Source organism: Aptenodytes patagonicus, chromosome 20 (assembly GCF_965638725.1).
Source record: "Aptenodytes patagonicus chromosome 20, bAptPat1.pri.cur, whole genome shotgun sequence".
In the NCBI taxonomy this organism is placed as follows: domain Eukaryota; kingdom Metazoa; phylum Chordata; class Aves; order Sphenisciformes; family Spheniscidae; genus Aptenodytes; species Aptenodytes patagonicus.
The window spans coordinates 8,410,182-8,426,737 of record NC_134968.1 but is presented as its reverse complement, the minus strand read 5'-3'; the positions used below and the strand labels follow the sequence as shown (position 1 = coordinate 8,426,737).

The 16,556-nt window shown below is 53.9% G+C and overlaps 2 protein-coding genes and 1 gene segment (V, D, J or C); all 3 read right to left on the bottom strand.

Moving 5' to 3' along the window:
• Positions 1-16,556, bottom strand: part of LOC143169279 (M1-specific T cell receptor alpha chain-like) — a 342,482-nt gene that overhangs the window by 289,767 nt on the left and 36,159 nt on the right. The gene's annotated exons all lie outside the window — the stretch shown is intronic.
• Positions 8,913-9,871, bottom strand: LOC143169182 (immunoglobulin heavy variable 3-48-like). The segment is given in 2 exon segments: positions 8,913-9,250; positions 9,751-9,871. Coding segments are annotated over 2 exon segments (396 nt in total).
• Positions 13,230-15,196, bottom strand: LOC143169181 (uncharacterized). The gene is given in 2 exon segments (XM_076356458.1): positions 13,230-13,757; positions 13,760-15,196. Coding segments are annotated over 2 exon segments (1,965 nt in total).

Genomic DNA, 16,556 nt, shown 5'->3' with positions numbered 1-16,556 from the left:
AGCGTGTCCAGAGAAGGGCAACGAGGCTGGTGAGGGGTCTGGAGAACAAGTCTTATGAGGAGCGGCTGAGGGAGCTGGGGTTGTTTAGCCTGGAGAAAAGGAGGCTGAGGGGAGACCTCATCGCTCTCTACAACTACCTGAAAGGAGACTGTAGTGAGGTGGGTGTCGGTCTCTTCTCCCAAGTAACTAGCGATAGGACAAGAGGAAGTGGCCTCAAGCTGCGCCAGGGGAGGTTTAGATTGGACGTGAGGAAAAATTTCTTTCCTGAAAGAGTGGTGAAACATTGGAACAGGCTGCCCAGGGAAGTGGTTGAGTCCCCATCCCTGGAGGTATTTCAAAGATGTGTAGATGAGGTGCTTAGGGACATGGTTTAGTGGGCACGGTGGTGTTGGGTTGACGGTTGGACTCGATGATCTTAGAGGTCTTTTCTAACCTTAATGCTTCTATGATTCTATGATTCTATGATTCTACTGCTGGCCACAGCTTGTTGCTGCAGGCAGGGCTCCTGGAGACAGTGGAGGGGAAGGATTTGTAGAGGGGAAATGATTGGTAGAGGTTCTCCCTTTCTCACTCACAGAGCTGGTAGCTTCTGCATGCAACCCGCAAATTACAATATAGGTGAAAAAAGGTCAACGGTATGTGGGTCAAGGGGTAGAGTGTAGTGGTGCTTACAGGAGGAGTCTTGCCCATCAGAGATGCAGGGATCCACATCACAAGTGCTCTGGAGTCGGCATAGGCATGTTTTGTGCCGTACTGTACTACCCATATCACCTGACCTTCACGCCTGTGCTAGGCCGCACACATCCCTTGTTGCAGGATGAACTCAGCCAGCTAATCACAACAAAAGAGCTTGAAGGCAGCAACCAGTTGCCAGTAGTGCATGCAGAAGACTGTGGTGAAGCAGGCTGGGCCTGTGCAGCCCATAGGCAACCATGCTGTAGGAGATATCCACGCTGCAGCCCATGGAGGACCCAGTGTTGCAGCAGGTGGAGGTGACCTGAAGGAACCTGCAGCCCATGGAGATCCCCTGCTGGAGCAGGCTCCTGGCAGCATCTGTGGCCCATGGAGAGAAGCCTAGACAGCAGCAAGTTTTCCTGCAGGAACCGTTGCACCCACACTGTAGCAGTCTTTTCCTGAAGGACCGTGCCACGAGGAGACGAGCCACACTGGAGCAGGGGAAAAGTGTGAGGAGGAAGGAGTGGAAGAGTCAAAGTGTTATGAACTGACTGCAGTCCCTCTTCCTCATCTCCCTGCACTGCTTGGGGCAGGGAGCAGGTAGAAGTCTCAGGAACGAAGGAGTAAAGTTGAGCCCTGGAAGAAGAGGGGGCCCGGGGTGGGGGTGGGTGGGGGTTTAATTTTGTCGTCACTTCTCATTATCCTACTTTATTTTTAATTGGCAATACATTAATTCCCCCCTGTTCTTCTTTGCCTGTGATTGGTAAGCAATCTACCTGTCTTTATTTTGACACAGGAGCTTTTGCATCTTATTTTCTCCCCCTGTCCCACTGAGGAAGGGGAAAGAGAGAGCGGCTTGATGGGCATCTGGCAGCCACCCAAGGTTAATTCACTAGAGTGGCAGAGGCAGCTGACGGCATCCTGGGTGGCACCAGGAGGAGTCTTGCAAGCAGTTTGAGGTAGGTGATCCTTCCCACCTCTTCAGCACTGCTGAGGTCACACCTGGAGTACTGAGTCCAGTCCTGGGCTCCCCACTACAAGAGAGATATGAACAAACTGGAGAGAATCCAGCAAAGGGCCACGAAGATGACTAAGGGTTTAGAGCATCTCTCCTATTAGGAAAGGCTGAGAGAGCTGGGAAAACAAGGCTCGGGGGGGAATCTCATCAATGTACAGAAACAGATGAAGAGAGGGTGCCAAGAAGACGGGGCCAGGCTCTTTTCATTGGTGCCCAGTGACAGTACAAGAGGCAATGGCAACAAACTGAAACACAGGAGGCTCCATCTACCATGAGAAAACACTTTTTCACTGTGAGGGTGACCAAGCACTGGCACAGGTTGCCCAGAGACGTTATGGAGTCTCCACGCTTGGAGATATTCAAAAGCCATCTGGACACCCTCCGAGGCAACTGGCTCTAGGTGGCCCTGGTTGAGCAGGGCGGGGTTGGACCAGGTGACCTCCAGAGGTCCCTTCCAACCTCAACCGTTCTGTGAAAACGGGGCTGCATGGGCATGCTAAGTTCTCCTGCGTGGAACCCTCCAGCTCCTCCACTGCCCCTGTCCACGTAGCTGGGATGGGCAATGACCCCATGCACACCTGATCCCACATGGCCAGAGTGGCTCCTGCTCACCTCTCCCCAGCTCCTCTCTGCCCACAGACACACTCTGCTCTGGCTTCCCACATCGCTGGACCTGTGGCACTGCCTAGCCACAACGGGCCTGGGCATAGCTGGGTAAAGGGAAGCAAGCAGCTCCCATCACCTGCCCGCAGGGACCAGGGACAAAGTGCGGAAATGACTCCTCTCGCACCACCTTCCCCTACTTTCGCACCGCAGAGCTCCCTGTCCCTACAACCCCCAACGCCAGGTATTCCCTCCATCTCTTGCAGACTGTTTTTGCCCTTGTTTCCTGCAGGGCTGCAGGGCTGTCCTGCTGGGGACCAGTGCCACTGGGCAGCGTCCACTGTCCATTCCACGCTGAGGAAAGAGCAGAGGTGGGCAGTGAGAGATGCTTGTAGGGAGTACTGGGGCTGCAGGGACATGCGCAGGTCCTCAGGAGCCGGGTCTCCCCATCCTGCTTATCCAGGATGGGAAATAACCCCACGGACACAAGAGTCCACATAGCCAGAAGAGCTTCATCTCACCTTCCCATGGCGTTCCCTACATTCACCCTGTCTGTGCCGCTGTCACCCCAGCCTGGCCCAACATTGCCCTACTCTATGGCCCGGAAACAGCCCCATCACACCTTTGGCACAGGTCTGGCTTGAGACAACCCTGAACCCAAAAGCCAAGGTGTGGCAAAGATAAAGTAGTTGGCATTGCCAGGGCACCCTTGGGTGTCTTTTCCTGTCAGTCCTGCCAGGACACTAGAAGGTGTATTTCAGCTCCAGTGTGGTGATACCCAGTGTACTGCAGTTCTGGTTGGCCCTGTGGGAAAATGTCTTGTGGGTGACAGGGCCTGTGTGGCTGCAGGAGGCTCCCGGCCTTTCCTCAGAAACATGTGCTGCATGGGCCCAGTGGGATGCTGCCAGTGCCAGGCCACAGGAATACAGCAGAAGATGGACCTGAAAGCATATCACAGGTTCGGTACATGCCCTACTCATCCCTGTATGGCAGACCTCCTCGGCTGGATCTTGTCACCCTTAAACATGCCTGAAACCCAGCAGGGATGTTCACCCATCACTTCACTCCAACCAGCTGATGGCAACAGGTCAAGTGGAAATGATGGAAGCGGGAAACATTGTTGCCAAAGCCCAAGCAATTTGGGTGCCTAAGGAGGAGGTAGGTGGTCCTAACCAGAAGACTTTTCCAGGGACGAGTTGGTGATCCACGTAATGAGTTGACCTGAGTGGGCGCAGGCATGTATTGGGCTACACATAGCTCAGGACAATCTGCAATGCGCTGTGCGGCACATTTCCCTGTCACAGGATGAACTGAGCTGCCAAATCATAGTGGAAGAGCCTGGAGTTGCCACCCACGCGGTGTCAGCCCCAAGGCATGTTCTTATTGTTACTACAGCTCCAGGTGCTGGGTAACTGTTGTGTTGTTGCATCAGCTGGCGAATAAAACTGTTGCTGCTGTTTCACCTCTCGCTCACTCTATAAGCATAGCTTGAAACTGGCCATGGAAGAAGGATGAGACGCTTCTGTGTCATAGCTCAGGACAGACATACCTGACTGACGGCATACAGTACGAACAAGTTTTTCTAGACCCTGGTTAAATTTTGATACAATTAGGCACTGTATTGTGGGGTACAATACAATGGACAACATCTTGTGGGAGAGTCCACATAGTCCCCAGAGTGAGAACATTTGTACGCCATCTGCAGTGCCTGACTGTGCTATGGCTGCTCTATTCACATGGGAAAGTCCTGAAAAGGAAACGAGTATCAGCTCTCCTGGGATTGTGTTGCCCATAAGCGTCCATAATTCCTCGTAGCAGTTCACTCACAGTATGTGGACCATTGCATGAAGTGAGAGTTCTGGAGTGCTAGGATTGGGAGAGGGAAGCCTACATCCTCTGGACAGTCAAACTCTGAAAGCCCACTCACAACTGGTCGGTCCGCTGGCGGCACAGCAAATCCACACATTGGCACCTGCAGCTGTCAGAGTGCAAACAGCTGTCTTAGCAGCACTGCCCGGTGTGTAGACCACGGGATGCTGGGCTGGCATGGCACGTGCTAGAGCTAAATAACAGTAGGCAGCCTCCTTACGTCAAAGCATGCAACTGGCTGCTATGAAACAAGAATTGCCAAGTGTGGCTAGGGAATAGCCCTAGCACCAGAATCCAGGGCTCATGGGAAAGGAGAAACCCCATTTCCCTCCCTCCATCCCCCAGAAGACTGTGAGCATTTTCTCACCTCCCCATGGGAGGAGGGTAGATCTTGCATGGGGGACAGTTTCCCTTTGTCTCTGCCAAGCTGGGAGTGGCGAGACCCCCATTTTTGCCCCTAGCACAGCCCTGCACCACCCCAGGAAACACAGGGACCTCTCAAAGAGCACTGTCCCTGTGTCCTTCTCCTTGCCTTTGCCCTTGCTGATGTGCTGTGCCCTTGGTACGGCACTGGCCTGTGACACTTGTGTCCATGAAAAGGCAGAGGGGTAGGAGTGGGAGAAGCAGAGAAAGCCCTGAAACGGGACTGAAAACAGAGCGGGGCTGTCCACACAGGGCTTCACTGCAGCCAGCACAGCAACCTGTGGGGGGTTGTGTGGAAACGGGAAACGTTACAGGAAACACCCCCATTAGAGGTGAAGCCTGTCCATGGGCCTGCTAAGGAGGGGAGGAGGGCTGGGCAAAAGGACCTGCCTGCAGCACTGCTGGGATCAGCCCGTGGTGTGTGGTGACGGCTGGACTCTCCCAAGGCCTGCCAACACTCCCCTCCAGCTCCTCCACCCCAGGCTGTGGTCCAGCTGGAGGGGCTTGCAGGCCTGCAGCTGGTCATGGACAGCTGCAGAGGCCTGGAGAAAGCAGGAGGGATCCTGTGAGCCCTGCCCCACAAACCTCCATCTGATCGTGCCCTTTGCTCAGAGCTCCTCCTGGGGGCATGGTATCTGCTCCATTGAAGGGCCCTCCTCTGCCTCCCTGCTCACCTGTACGTGGAAAGAAGGCTGAGCTCTGCAGCTCTCCCCATTCCATTGGGGTGGGAGTGCACAGGGCAAAGGGGAGGGTCCCCAGCAGGAGGTTTGTGCTGGTGCAGCCAGGTGTCCTGACCCTGTTGGGAGTGGCACCAAAGAAGCCGGCAACTTCCTGAGGGTGCAGGGCATGCAGGGCCAGAGACATCTTGCTCCAGTTGTTCTCCCAGGAGGAGCTGCCTCACTCAGCCACTACCACCCCATATTTCTTTGCAGTGCCCCAGGAGCTGCTGGTAAAGGAGACCTACTCGATCATGGACACAGGTGCCTGCCAGTAACACAGGATGTCATAGTCCTTGCTCTGAAACCAGAGGCTTGGCAGGAGAGCTGTGTGTTGCCACAGGCTGCTCTCAGCCCTCCTCCAGCCTCCAAAAGCTGTACCTGGGCCTGCCTCTCTGGAAGGACACAGAGACACAGTCGCGGTGGACTGAGGAGGGCAGCAGGGGCCCTGTGGGCTCCCTCCAGGTGCTCTCCACCTCACCCAACCCCTTGCGTTAGGCTGCTGCTCACTGGGAAAGAACCGTGAGTCGCCCCATGGGAAACGAGCTGATTCACTAAGGGGTCATACTGTAGGACTTCCCTTCTCTCCCACCTCTGCAGATGCTCCTGTATTGCACCAGGACCCTTGTACAGGACATGGGACATCAATGTCATGCGGCTCATGACATCTGAAGGTGTGGAAGGAACGCACAGGCTGGGTAGTGCAGCAGGGCTTTGTCAGGTAGGCACGGGCATGAAAAGAGCATGGGCTTCCAGGAAGCCTCCTGCTAACCAAGGCCTGCCTCAACTCCAAGGCATGCAGCCAAAAGGAGACCCAAGGCCAGGACCATCTTGCCTCTGCACTGTATTCTTTCCCCAGCTGGAGCTGAGAGATGGCACCAGCCCACTTCCCACCAGCTCCCACCCATAGCTGGGGCAAAGCCAGGGATGCCCAAGCGCGACCTTGGGGATCACCAGAGACGTGGCAATATGTGGATGGAAGGCAGAGCTCTGCCCTGCCTGGCGCTCCCATGTGCAGAGCAACCAAAGCCTCCCAAGAGGCTCTGAAGCACCGCTCTTGCCCTGGGGTGCTCTGGCAGCGCACCGCATGGCTGGAGGGTATCTCAGCCCGGGTCCAGGCTGGCCTGTTTGCTGGGGTGTGGGAGTGGGCATGGAGAGGGCGACGGGCCCAGGCACGAGGTTTGTGTCCCCATGGGGACAGCAAAGAAGTGCTGATGGTGGAGTCCCGGGGATGTGGGACACGTAGGGCGACAGATGCCACCACCCAGGAACTGTCCCAGGAGGTGCTGCCTCACCCATCCACCGTAGCATTGCACAAGATCTGGGAAGAATTACCGTTCTTGAAGGTCACCCATTTGAATGCGCACTTGTGTGGGTGCCGGTATCACGAGATGGTACAGTAATTGACCATCAGTCTGGATCCTCGGCAGGACAGGTACATGGAGTCCCCCAGGTCCCCTCAGCCCAGCCTCACCCGAGCCGGCAGCCCTCCAAGGACACACAGAATCATCCACAGAAGTGTGGGGATTCCCCTTCAGCAGGGAGCCTGACACCCTGTCCTGCTGCACTCCAGCTGACCTCGCTGTTTGCCCTTAACATTGCTGTTGCCTGCAAGGCCTTGACCCCGAGTCCCCATCTGCCCCTAGGCACAACGTGGGGAAGGACTGTGCTGTGAGCACTGCTCTGCCCTCCACAGAAAGCAAATATGGTTCTGCAGCTCCTCTGTTCCCTCTTGCAATGCCGCACTTGGAGAAGGCGAGGAGTGCTGGCAGGAGGTTTGTGTTAAAGCTCAGCTGGATTTCCTGACCCCCTGTGAACAGCGCAGAAGTAGCGGGCAGAGTCCCGGGGGCGCAGGGCACACAGGGACAGAGATGACTCAGACAGGGAATTGTCCTGGGATGCCACGGCTTGATCCTGCACTGCTTCCCCATACTTCTTTGTAGCACCCAAGAGGCTGATGAAGGATACCCACTCGGGTCTGTGACCAGGTGCCTGATGGTACCACCGAAGATCATAGACCCCAAAGTTGGCCTAAGGTGCACTGGAACACTTGGAGCTACTCCAGCATGGTAGGACATGCCAGGTTCCCTATGGCCCCCAAACCCATGCAGGGCTGGAGCGTTGTTCTGGCACAGGGCACCCTCCATATCCTCCTCCTCGGGGGCCTCACAGAAACCCGTGCTGGCCCCCAGTGTACACACATGAGCATACAAACACGGAGCCAACACTAACACCACAAGAAAGAGACTATTCATCATGTCCAGGGGAAAAAGAGGCTCTGCAGCTCAGCTCCTGCTCTCGCACTACTCTGGGGCTCCCTCAACAACATGAGGTTTCAAAAGACACTTCAGCTCTGGATTTCCATGTTCAAATTTCAGTCCTCCAAGGCTTCTTGAGCTGCTTCCTAAACAAACCTCTTTCCCTGCCGCTTTCTGCCTGTCAGAGAGACTTGGGAATATGGAAGAAGGTTAACAACATGTTCATGGTTTTGTGTGTGCTTGTGGGAGATGCTGCTGCTGCTGCTGCTGCTGCTGCAGCGCCTCTGTGCCCCTTTCTGGGAAAGCCAGCCCAGACTCTTCCTGAGAAGCCTTCTTGCAGGCAACCCCAAAAGACCTCGCTGGATTCAAACCCCCTCCTTCCAGTTCTGCCCTGGCCCTGCCTCTGTTTCAAGCACTGTGCCCTTTTCCAGCTCGCTGGTGCTGCAGAAATAGGTGGCCGTGTCTGCAGCTGATGGCGAGAGCACTTCCAGTGACAGCTGGTTCCTGGAGAGGTCTGCAGAGCTGGTCACTCGGGTCTGGAAGGATGAAGCAATGTGCTGGAGTCCCGTGAAAGGATACTGCAGCACTATATGCTGCAGCTCTCTGCCAGGAGTCTCACCGATCCAGTCCCAAGCATAGCTGCTGTCGGTGATGGGTACACCAGAGATGTGGCAGGTAAGCATGGGAGACTCTGAGACCTTCCTTACCGTGGGCCCAGAGGCCTCTGTCTGCACCTGAGAAAGGGCACCTGCAACCCCGGGAGACAGGATGAACAGGCAGGAACAGCTCAAGCAATCGCTTCAACTACTCCACCGCCTCCCTGGGCTTCTGCTTGTGATCTCCAGGATCCAGCAGCTGCAAACACACATGCTCACAAGCTCTTGCTCCCGTTACAGTCTCAGATCTGGGAGAGAAGCACAGAATTCCCCATTCTCCCAGTGAGCTCCCAAATTGCCTCTGCTCACTCCTCAGGCAGCAAAACTGATGGGCTCGACTGAGTCGACCTGAGCCATGCTCAAAACCAGAGCAGGGCTATTCACACACCTCACCACTTGGGCCATGACTGGGTACCCGCCCTACCGGGAAACGATGGAAACAGCAAAACTTGTTCCCAAAGGGGAAGCTGTTCTGGAGTATGAGAGGAGTGAGGATTGGCGCGAGACATGGGAAGAAGGCAAGCAGAAGGGTTAGAGCTCATTTGGGGACAGAAAAAAGTAGCAACGTCCCCGTGAGAATCAAACTGTATGCTGTAACTACACAACTCTCTGAGAGCAGCCCTGGACAAATGTACCAACGCCCCTGCCTTCCCGCTCCGAGGCCCAGAGCCGGGACCCTGGCAGGAGGTTTGTGTTAAAGCTCAGCTGGATTTCCTGTCCCCGTGTGAACAGCGCAGAAGTAGCGGGCAGAGTCCCGGAGGCGCAGGGCACGCAGGGACAGAGATGACTCGGACCGGGAATTGTCCCGGGACACCGTGGCTCGACCCTGCACTGACTGCCCGAATCGAATGACTGAGGAATCATAGCTGATAAAGGACACCCACTCCAGTGTGCCACCGGGTGCCTGACGGTACCACCAAATCTCATAGTTCCCGAAGTTGAAGCCGGACCCGTGGCAGGAGAGGAGCACGGAGTCCCCGGGCGCTCGCAGCCCTCCGCCGGCCTCCACCAGCCTCAGCTGCGCCCACACCCCTGCGGACGGACAGCGCAGGCAGCCGGGCAGGGCGCGCCCACGGCCCGATCAGGACGTTCACCCGACGCCCCGGCGCCCCCCGCCCCGGCACAGCGACAGCCGACACCCGCCTCTCTCCCGGCAAACCCCCGCGCCGGGGCAATGCCCCGCCTGCCCGCCTCGGGGCTGAGCCGCGCCCGCTCCCGACACTCCGGCCCCGACCCGCTGCCCGAAAGCCTCCCCCTCCCTCACTCCCTCTCTCCCTCTCCCTCTCCCTCTCCCCCTCCCTCTCCCCCTCCCCCTCCCCCTCCCCAAGCCTCTCCCTCTCCTTCTCCCACTCCCTCTCCCTCTCCCGCCCACCCCACCCGCTCCCCGCTAAGCAAGGCGAGCGCCAGGCCACAGCGCGCCCGGCGCGGGAGCAGCCGCGGCCCCGGCGCCCCGGGACGGGCAGGGCCGCCCGCGGGCAGCCCCAGCCCCGGGCCCAGCCCCGGGCTCGCTGCCCTCCCCGCCCGGCTCTCACCTGCCGGCCCCGCGGCCAAGGACAAGGCCAGGAGCCACGGCCCCAGCCCGGGCGCCATCACGCCCTGCCGCGCCGGGGACGGCCGGGGCCGAAGGGCCCGCCGGGAGCCGGAGAGGAGCCGAGCGGAGCCGCGCTCGGGCCCGCTCCCGCCCGCCCCGCCGGCTCGGCCCCTCGCCGGGGCAGCGCCGACGCCTCTGCCCGCCCCCAACAGACCCGGCCCGGCCCCCCGGTGCCGCGGCCCCTTCGGCGGAGGAGAAGGGGGGGCGCGGGGAGGGGCGCGGGGCAGGGGCGTCGGCAGAGGAGGAGCGCGGCGCCCCGGCAGACGAAGGCTCCTGTCCCTTGCCTCCCAGCGCGGCTCCGGCGCTCTCCCGGCTTGCCGCCCTGCCGAGCCCTGCGGACGCGCTGTCGGCCCGCAGCGTCCCCTCGCAGGACCCTCCCCGTGCCCCGCACCCCCAGCCCGCCCTGGCCTCACTCCCATCCCCTGCCCGCGGGGACCAAGACACGCAGAGGGCTGTGCTGCCGTTCTGAGGGACCTCGACAGGCTGCAGAAATGGGCTGACGGGAACCTCATGCCGTTCAACAAGGGGAAGAGCAAAGGCCTGCACCTGGGGGGGAATCATCCCATGCACCAGGGCAGGCTGGGGGCTGCTCAGGTAGAAATCTCATTCTCGGAAAAGGACCCGAGGGTTCTGGTGGACAACAGCTTGAGAATGAGCCAGCAACGTGCCCTTGCAGCAATGGTTGCTAATGGTATCCCGGGCTGCACCAGGAGTGTTTCCAGCAGGTCGTGGAGGTCATCCTTCCCCTCTACTCAACGCTGCTGAAGTCACACCTGGAATACTAGGACTAATTCTTGGCTCCCCTGGGCAAGGGAGACTTGGGCATACTGGGGAGAGTCTAGAGAAGGGCCACGAAGATGGTTATGGGGTGGAGCACCTCTTCCATGAGGAAAGGCTGAGAGAGCTGGGACTGTTTACCCCGGAGAAGAGAAGGCTCACAGGGGATCTCATCAATACACGGAAACATATGAAGCGTGGGTGCAGAGAAGGCAGGGCCAGGCTCTTTTCAGTGGTGCTCAGTGACAGGTCAGGAGGCAATGCGCACAAACTGAAAATCAGAGGGCTCCATCGGAACATGGGGAAACACTTTTTTGCTCTGAGGGTGACCGAGCACGGGCACAGATTGCCCAGAGAGATTGCGGAGTCTCCATGCTTGGAGGTATTCACAAGCTGTCTGGACATGGTCCCGGGCAACTGGCTCTAGGTGGCCCTGCTCGAGCAAGGGGCTTGGACCACATGACCTTTTGAGATGCCTTCCAACCTCAGCCTTCCTGTGATTCTCTGAAAGGCTCAGAGGCACAATCACGTCCTTGCAGGTGGTATGTGCCAGGGCAAAGGGGAAAACTGAAACTCGGTCTTTGCTATGTGAAGTCAGTTCTTCGCCACCCGACGAGGGAGGCAAATACACTTAGCGTAGAATTACCAAGGGAATATATTGCTTTGTATTTTTAGCTATGCACATAGCCATGCCCTAGCCTAATGCATGGGGGGATCCTCATATAGAGGAAAGCAGGGTTTATATATGTGGCTGATCAGTGACGATAGCTCACATAATGGGTATGTACTTGTCCTGTGCAGGATCAGTACATGCTTGTCCCGTGCAGTGGGGGGCTTTATCCTGGATTCTGGTCGATTGCGGTTCTGGCCGTGGTTATATGCCTGGTTTCACTGAAGGGTAACTCTTCTCTTCTTTTGTTGTTGGTATGGGGAGTTCTGAGCCGGGAAGAGCCGGCTTAGGGTGGCTCTTCAGGTCACGTCGACCCTGAGGTAAAAGCTCATAGTCTCAGGTAGTGTTCAGTCTTCTAAGCAAGTGGTATTGCAGTTAGCATCTTGCCTTTCACAGGTACTCTCCTGGTGACTTCCAGAAACAGCTTTTTACAGGAGTGTTGAGGAAAACTCGCTTTCCTCTTATGGCTACACGTTTCAAAGCTGAAACTCGAGAGGGAAATGTGCAAGTGATACCAAAGTAATATGGGTGGGTAAAACAGTAGCGCACAGAAGAGTCAGGAGAGCTGTTCAGCATGCTTATGTTTGCTGTATTTATGGCTCCTGCTGTATTTATGGTGTATGGTCTTCTGTTAGATCTTATGGTGCATTGTTCTTCTGTAAAGTTGCAGACACGGGTACATGCGCATGTGAGAAGGTTGTACAACTAGGTACACAAACTCAGAGCCTGGCTTTGGAAGGATGGGGAATAACATGCATTCCCATTTGACCGGTTGACCGGCTGCTTCCTGGAGTCAAAGGGGCCCACTGCTGGCCACAGCTTGTTGCTGGAGGCAGGGTTGCTGGACAGAGGGGAGGGGAGGAAATTCAGTCAAGAAATGATTGGTAGAGGCTCTCCCTTTCACTCTAACAGCCACCCAAGGCCACTGCCGGAGGCTTGCAGGGGGCACATGGCGGCATGTTGGCAGCACATGAGGTCAGGAGCAAAGACCAGAGGTCCTTCCCCGAGTCAGAAAGCCAAGGATGTGAGAGTACTGCCAAAGCATTTCCAGCCCCCAAAGCTGTCTCTTCAAAGCTCTGGCTGGCCATCAGGCCTGATGCTATCCTTGCAGGCTCCCCAGAAAGGGTGTAAGGAAGAGGAGCCAGTTTTGCTCACAGGATGGTAGAAGAGTCGGGGCTGTCATGGGCTTCTGGAAAAGGTCTAGTTTAACCCTCCTGCTCCAAGCAGGGTCGACTAGAGTAGGTGTACTGGGTCTGGCTGGGCTGGAGTGAGCTTTCTGCATAGCAGCCGGTATGGACAGCTGTGATGTTTTATGACCAAAACCGTGTTGACAACACACCGATGTTTTAGCTGTTGCCGAACAGTGCTTACACAGCGTCAGGGCCACCTGTTTCCCATGTTGCCCCACCAGCTGTACAGCTGACCACAGCCGGCCAAAGGGATATTCCATACCACATGGCGTCCTGTGAAGCAATAAATCTGGGGGAAAGAAGGAGGAAAGGGGGATATTCAGAGTTATGACATTTGTCTTTCCCAAGTAACCCCCATGTGTGATGAAGGCCTGCTTTCCTGGAAATGCCTAAACATCCTAAACATCAAGGAGTAACCTTGAGGTGTCCCTACCCAAGGGGAGATCCTGTCGTGCAGCCCACTGCCGTGCAGGAGAGCTCAACAGGCCCTGGGCTGTCCACTATGTATGGAGTAAGATGATTGACTTATAGTCATTTGCATATCAGCAAGTTGCTTGAGTCACTGCTCCAGGCAGCCCTTGGTTGCCATCCATCCCCGAAGTCCAGCATAAGCCAGATGCAGCCACAACGACCCCCACTGGTGGTCATTGCTTACGCAGGGCAGGGGGAGCACCCGCCACCCTCCACCCTGTGACTATAGTCAATTCATCTTACCTTCACAGAGTGGTGGCACGGTCTCCTCTTGCCCCTGTGCCATAAATAGTGTACCGATAGTTTATGCGCTTACAGATCCACGGAAAGTAGATAGTGAAGCACTGCTGTTTGCTGTGTGTTAATTTGTGTTTGGGGTGGTTGAAGTTGGGTTATTTGTTTTATCATGTACCAAACCTTTATATACAGCATAGTTATAAGCAACAGACATATTAAAGTTAGTAAAATCACAACTGGGTGAAGCATAAGATTAAACACTCCCTTTGCTGCCAGTGACCATCCAAGAAGAGTTTCCCACCAATGGTGTTCTCCATCCTCCTTCACTCTTTCCAAGACATGGCGTATCTCTTCTGTATCATGATGAACAGTGATTTGAGTTTTGTGTCCATTGTTTCGGATGTGTTCTGGCAGTTGACACAGGTCATGTTGTAGTAGTTTCGTTACCAATGTAAGATTCATTCCGATGGGGGTAGGCAATAAATCTTCACTCAATGTATAATTAGATTGTAGCAACTGATAAGACATAACAGGAGCTGAATAACTAAAGTTGCCTCCCACAATGTTAGTAAAGTTACAAACACAAATATGTGAGCGATTGTACCTACAGTAACTTCATCTACAAATATAAATTCACAAAGGGTTCTCATACAAACACATCCTTTTCCAATATCTACAAGTACAGGGGCTTCATCGGGGTGTATTTCAAAATGACAAACATTTTGTTCAGTGTCAAGACAAATGTCTTGGGCTTTGATACTCTCACAAATAAATCCTTGTTGTTCCCATACAACGCATGTGCTAACATCAACAGTTTGCCATTTGTTTCCATTTCGTTGGGCCCACTCTCTATGTTCTAATGAATAGAGTATAGCTCCATTGTGATTTAATCCTAACGCAATGGTTGGGTATATGGTGTATGCCGAAGCATTGTGAATTGTTAAGACAAAAGCTGTGGCCTTATTGTTGATGGGGTCATACGTGAAATTAACCGAGTACCACCAGGATTGGAATTCTTTCTCAAATTTAGTTGCATTATCCCAAACTACCTTTTGAATTTCAGTGGGTAAGGTGCCCTCTTCACCTTCTCTTATAATTGCTGCTACCATAGATTGCATCCACAGTTGAGCTTGGATACAACTAAGAGCTAGAGAAACATCATTTTGGGCTGCACCAAGTGCATCCACAATCAATTGGTGGTCCCTTTCATTAATTCTTTCCCACTGAGGCAATATATCAGATAAAAGCCATTGGTTAGTTCCCAATGCTAATAGAGAAGACTGCAGTGGGTGTTTTAATTTGTTTAAATCACTTGTTGCTGTGCTCAGTTTATTTACGAGTACTTCGGCATCTATACTATTTAAGACTCCCAGTCCTGTCCCTACGATACCGGTCACATCTCTCCTTGTTCGTCTTGGGGAGGTGAGGGTTCTCCCACATAACCATGCTAACCATCCTGCATAGGTCGTACTTAGGAATGGTGAACAGGTCGGTTTGATTGTAGAGATATTAATTTGCATCAGTAGATCTACTCGTTTAAGAGACCATGATAGATGAAGTAACACTCGTTGTTGGCCTGTATTTTTGATCACATACGGTCCAATTTCGGAAATTTGTGGGGATAGAGTTTTCTTATCCTTTACAATCAGGGTGGATGTTGTACTCGGCTCAGTAATGCCTATTTTAAATCTAAATGATAGTCCCATGCTATGGTGAGCCCAGAGGCAGACTACAAAAACAGGTTGTACTGAGGTAAAATTGTGCCAACAGTCCAATCTTTCAGAGGCGCAAAGTTTCATATCTTTTACTACTGGGTTTGATGTAATGTTGCACACAGAAATCTGAGATGCCTCCTCATGGGTAGATCCATTGGTCATTCGGCATCCTATTTTAATTTCTTTTCGTGCTGTTCCTCGAAGTCGGGGAATTTTATTATCCGCTTCATCTTTTTCCCAGTTCCATTCGTTTTCTATGTATGTTTCAGTTCCATGCATGACCACGGTGGAAAGATTTAAATCTCCCTTACTAGAGGGCGTTCCCATACTCCCAGTGAGCTTGAGACCATGGCCACCTTGGGGTTGTTTGACCACAGGTTAAGAGGAGCAGCATTGTCAGGGTTTGGAATAGTAGCATGAACACAGCATTTCTGTTTGCCATCCTGCGGGGTGCTGTAAGAGAAAATAGCGACTTGTTTCGGTGGGGAGAGTCCAAACAGGTTACCGCCTTAAAACGAAGGAAAAATCCATTGTGCAGTAATTCTGTGTTTTGCACCACTGTTACCGGTAGCTTCCCAGGCAAGTGGGCCACGAGGTTTAGTTAGAGTCATAGGCACAGTACCGATGGATGGTAGATTGACTGTCACAGGCTGTCCTGGCTGTAATGTCATTGGATATTCTCTTTTCCCAGTAGGCGGAGCATGAAGCTCAGTTTTTACAAATAATGCTCGGCTTACGGGGCTTCCCGTAGGCCCGTATCGATTATTTAATTGATAGAGTACTCTGGGGAGTCGCGCATCCCATTGAGCCCCACAGGAGCTTGAGATTCCTTTTCAATAAGCCATTAGCTCTTTCTACCATCCCATTTGATTGAGGGTAGTATGGGGTGTGGAACACCCATTTAATTCCCTCTTGTTTTGCCCAATCTTGCACTTCCTTACACAAAAAATGTGAGCCATTATCACTTTGGGTAACATCAGGAGTAGGCAGATTTGAGAACGAAAACAATAACCCGTGCACTGTATTTCACCCATCGGCTTTCCGACACTTAGTCGCCATAAGCAAGCCGGAGACTGCTTCCACTCCTGTGAGGATGTATCGATATCCCGCAGAGGATTTGAATGCTCCGAGATAATCAGTTTGCCATGTAGACCATAAAGTTTTCCCTTCGTTGATATGTAGCGGTGGTGCTTTAGCAGGATGATCTGCTTGTAATTTCAATCTACACTGGGGACATTCTGTAAGAATAGTTTCACAAGTTTTTCTGTTTATAGGCCAGGCTTTACTCTGTGCAGCAAAGTAAAGTGCTTCTTTGCCTGTGTGGCCTAGGTTTTGATGTAACCATTCTCCCAATCGATGCCACTCAGGATTTAAGGTAATTTTCCTAATTTTAGTTAGCTCATCTACCTTTTGATTCCACTTTGTGGCTGGTTGATTGTCCTTAGCAGGAGCTTTTACCCATCCCATCTTGAAAGGTGTTTTCCTGGCTATATCTAGTAATAATTGCCAATCTTTGTTTCTCCAAACAAACTGGGGATCTATTTACTTCCCAATTCAAGGTTTCCCATTGACAAAGCCGCTGTGTGGCACCGGCCCACACAGCGTAAGAGTCTACATATACGATCTTTGCTCCATTCTGTGCTGCCAAAACAACTGCTCTTATTTCTCCTACTTGCGCATTGCCTTC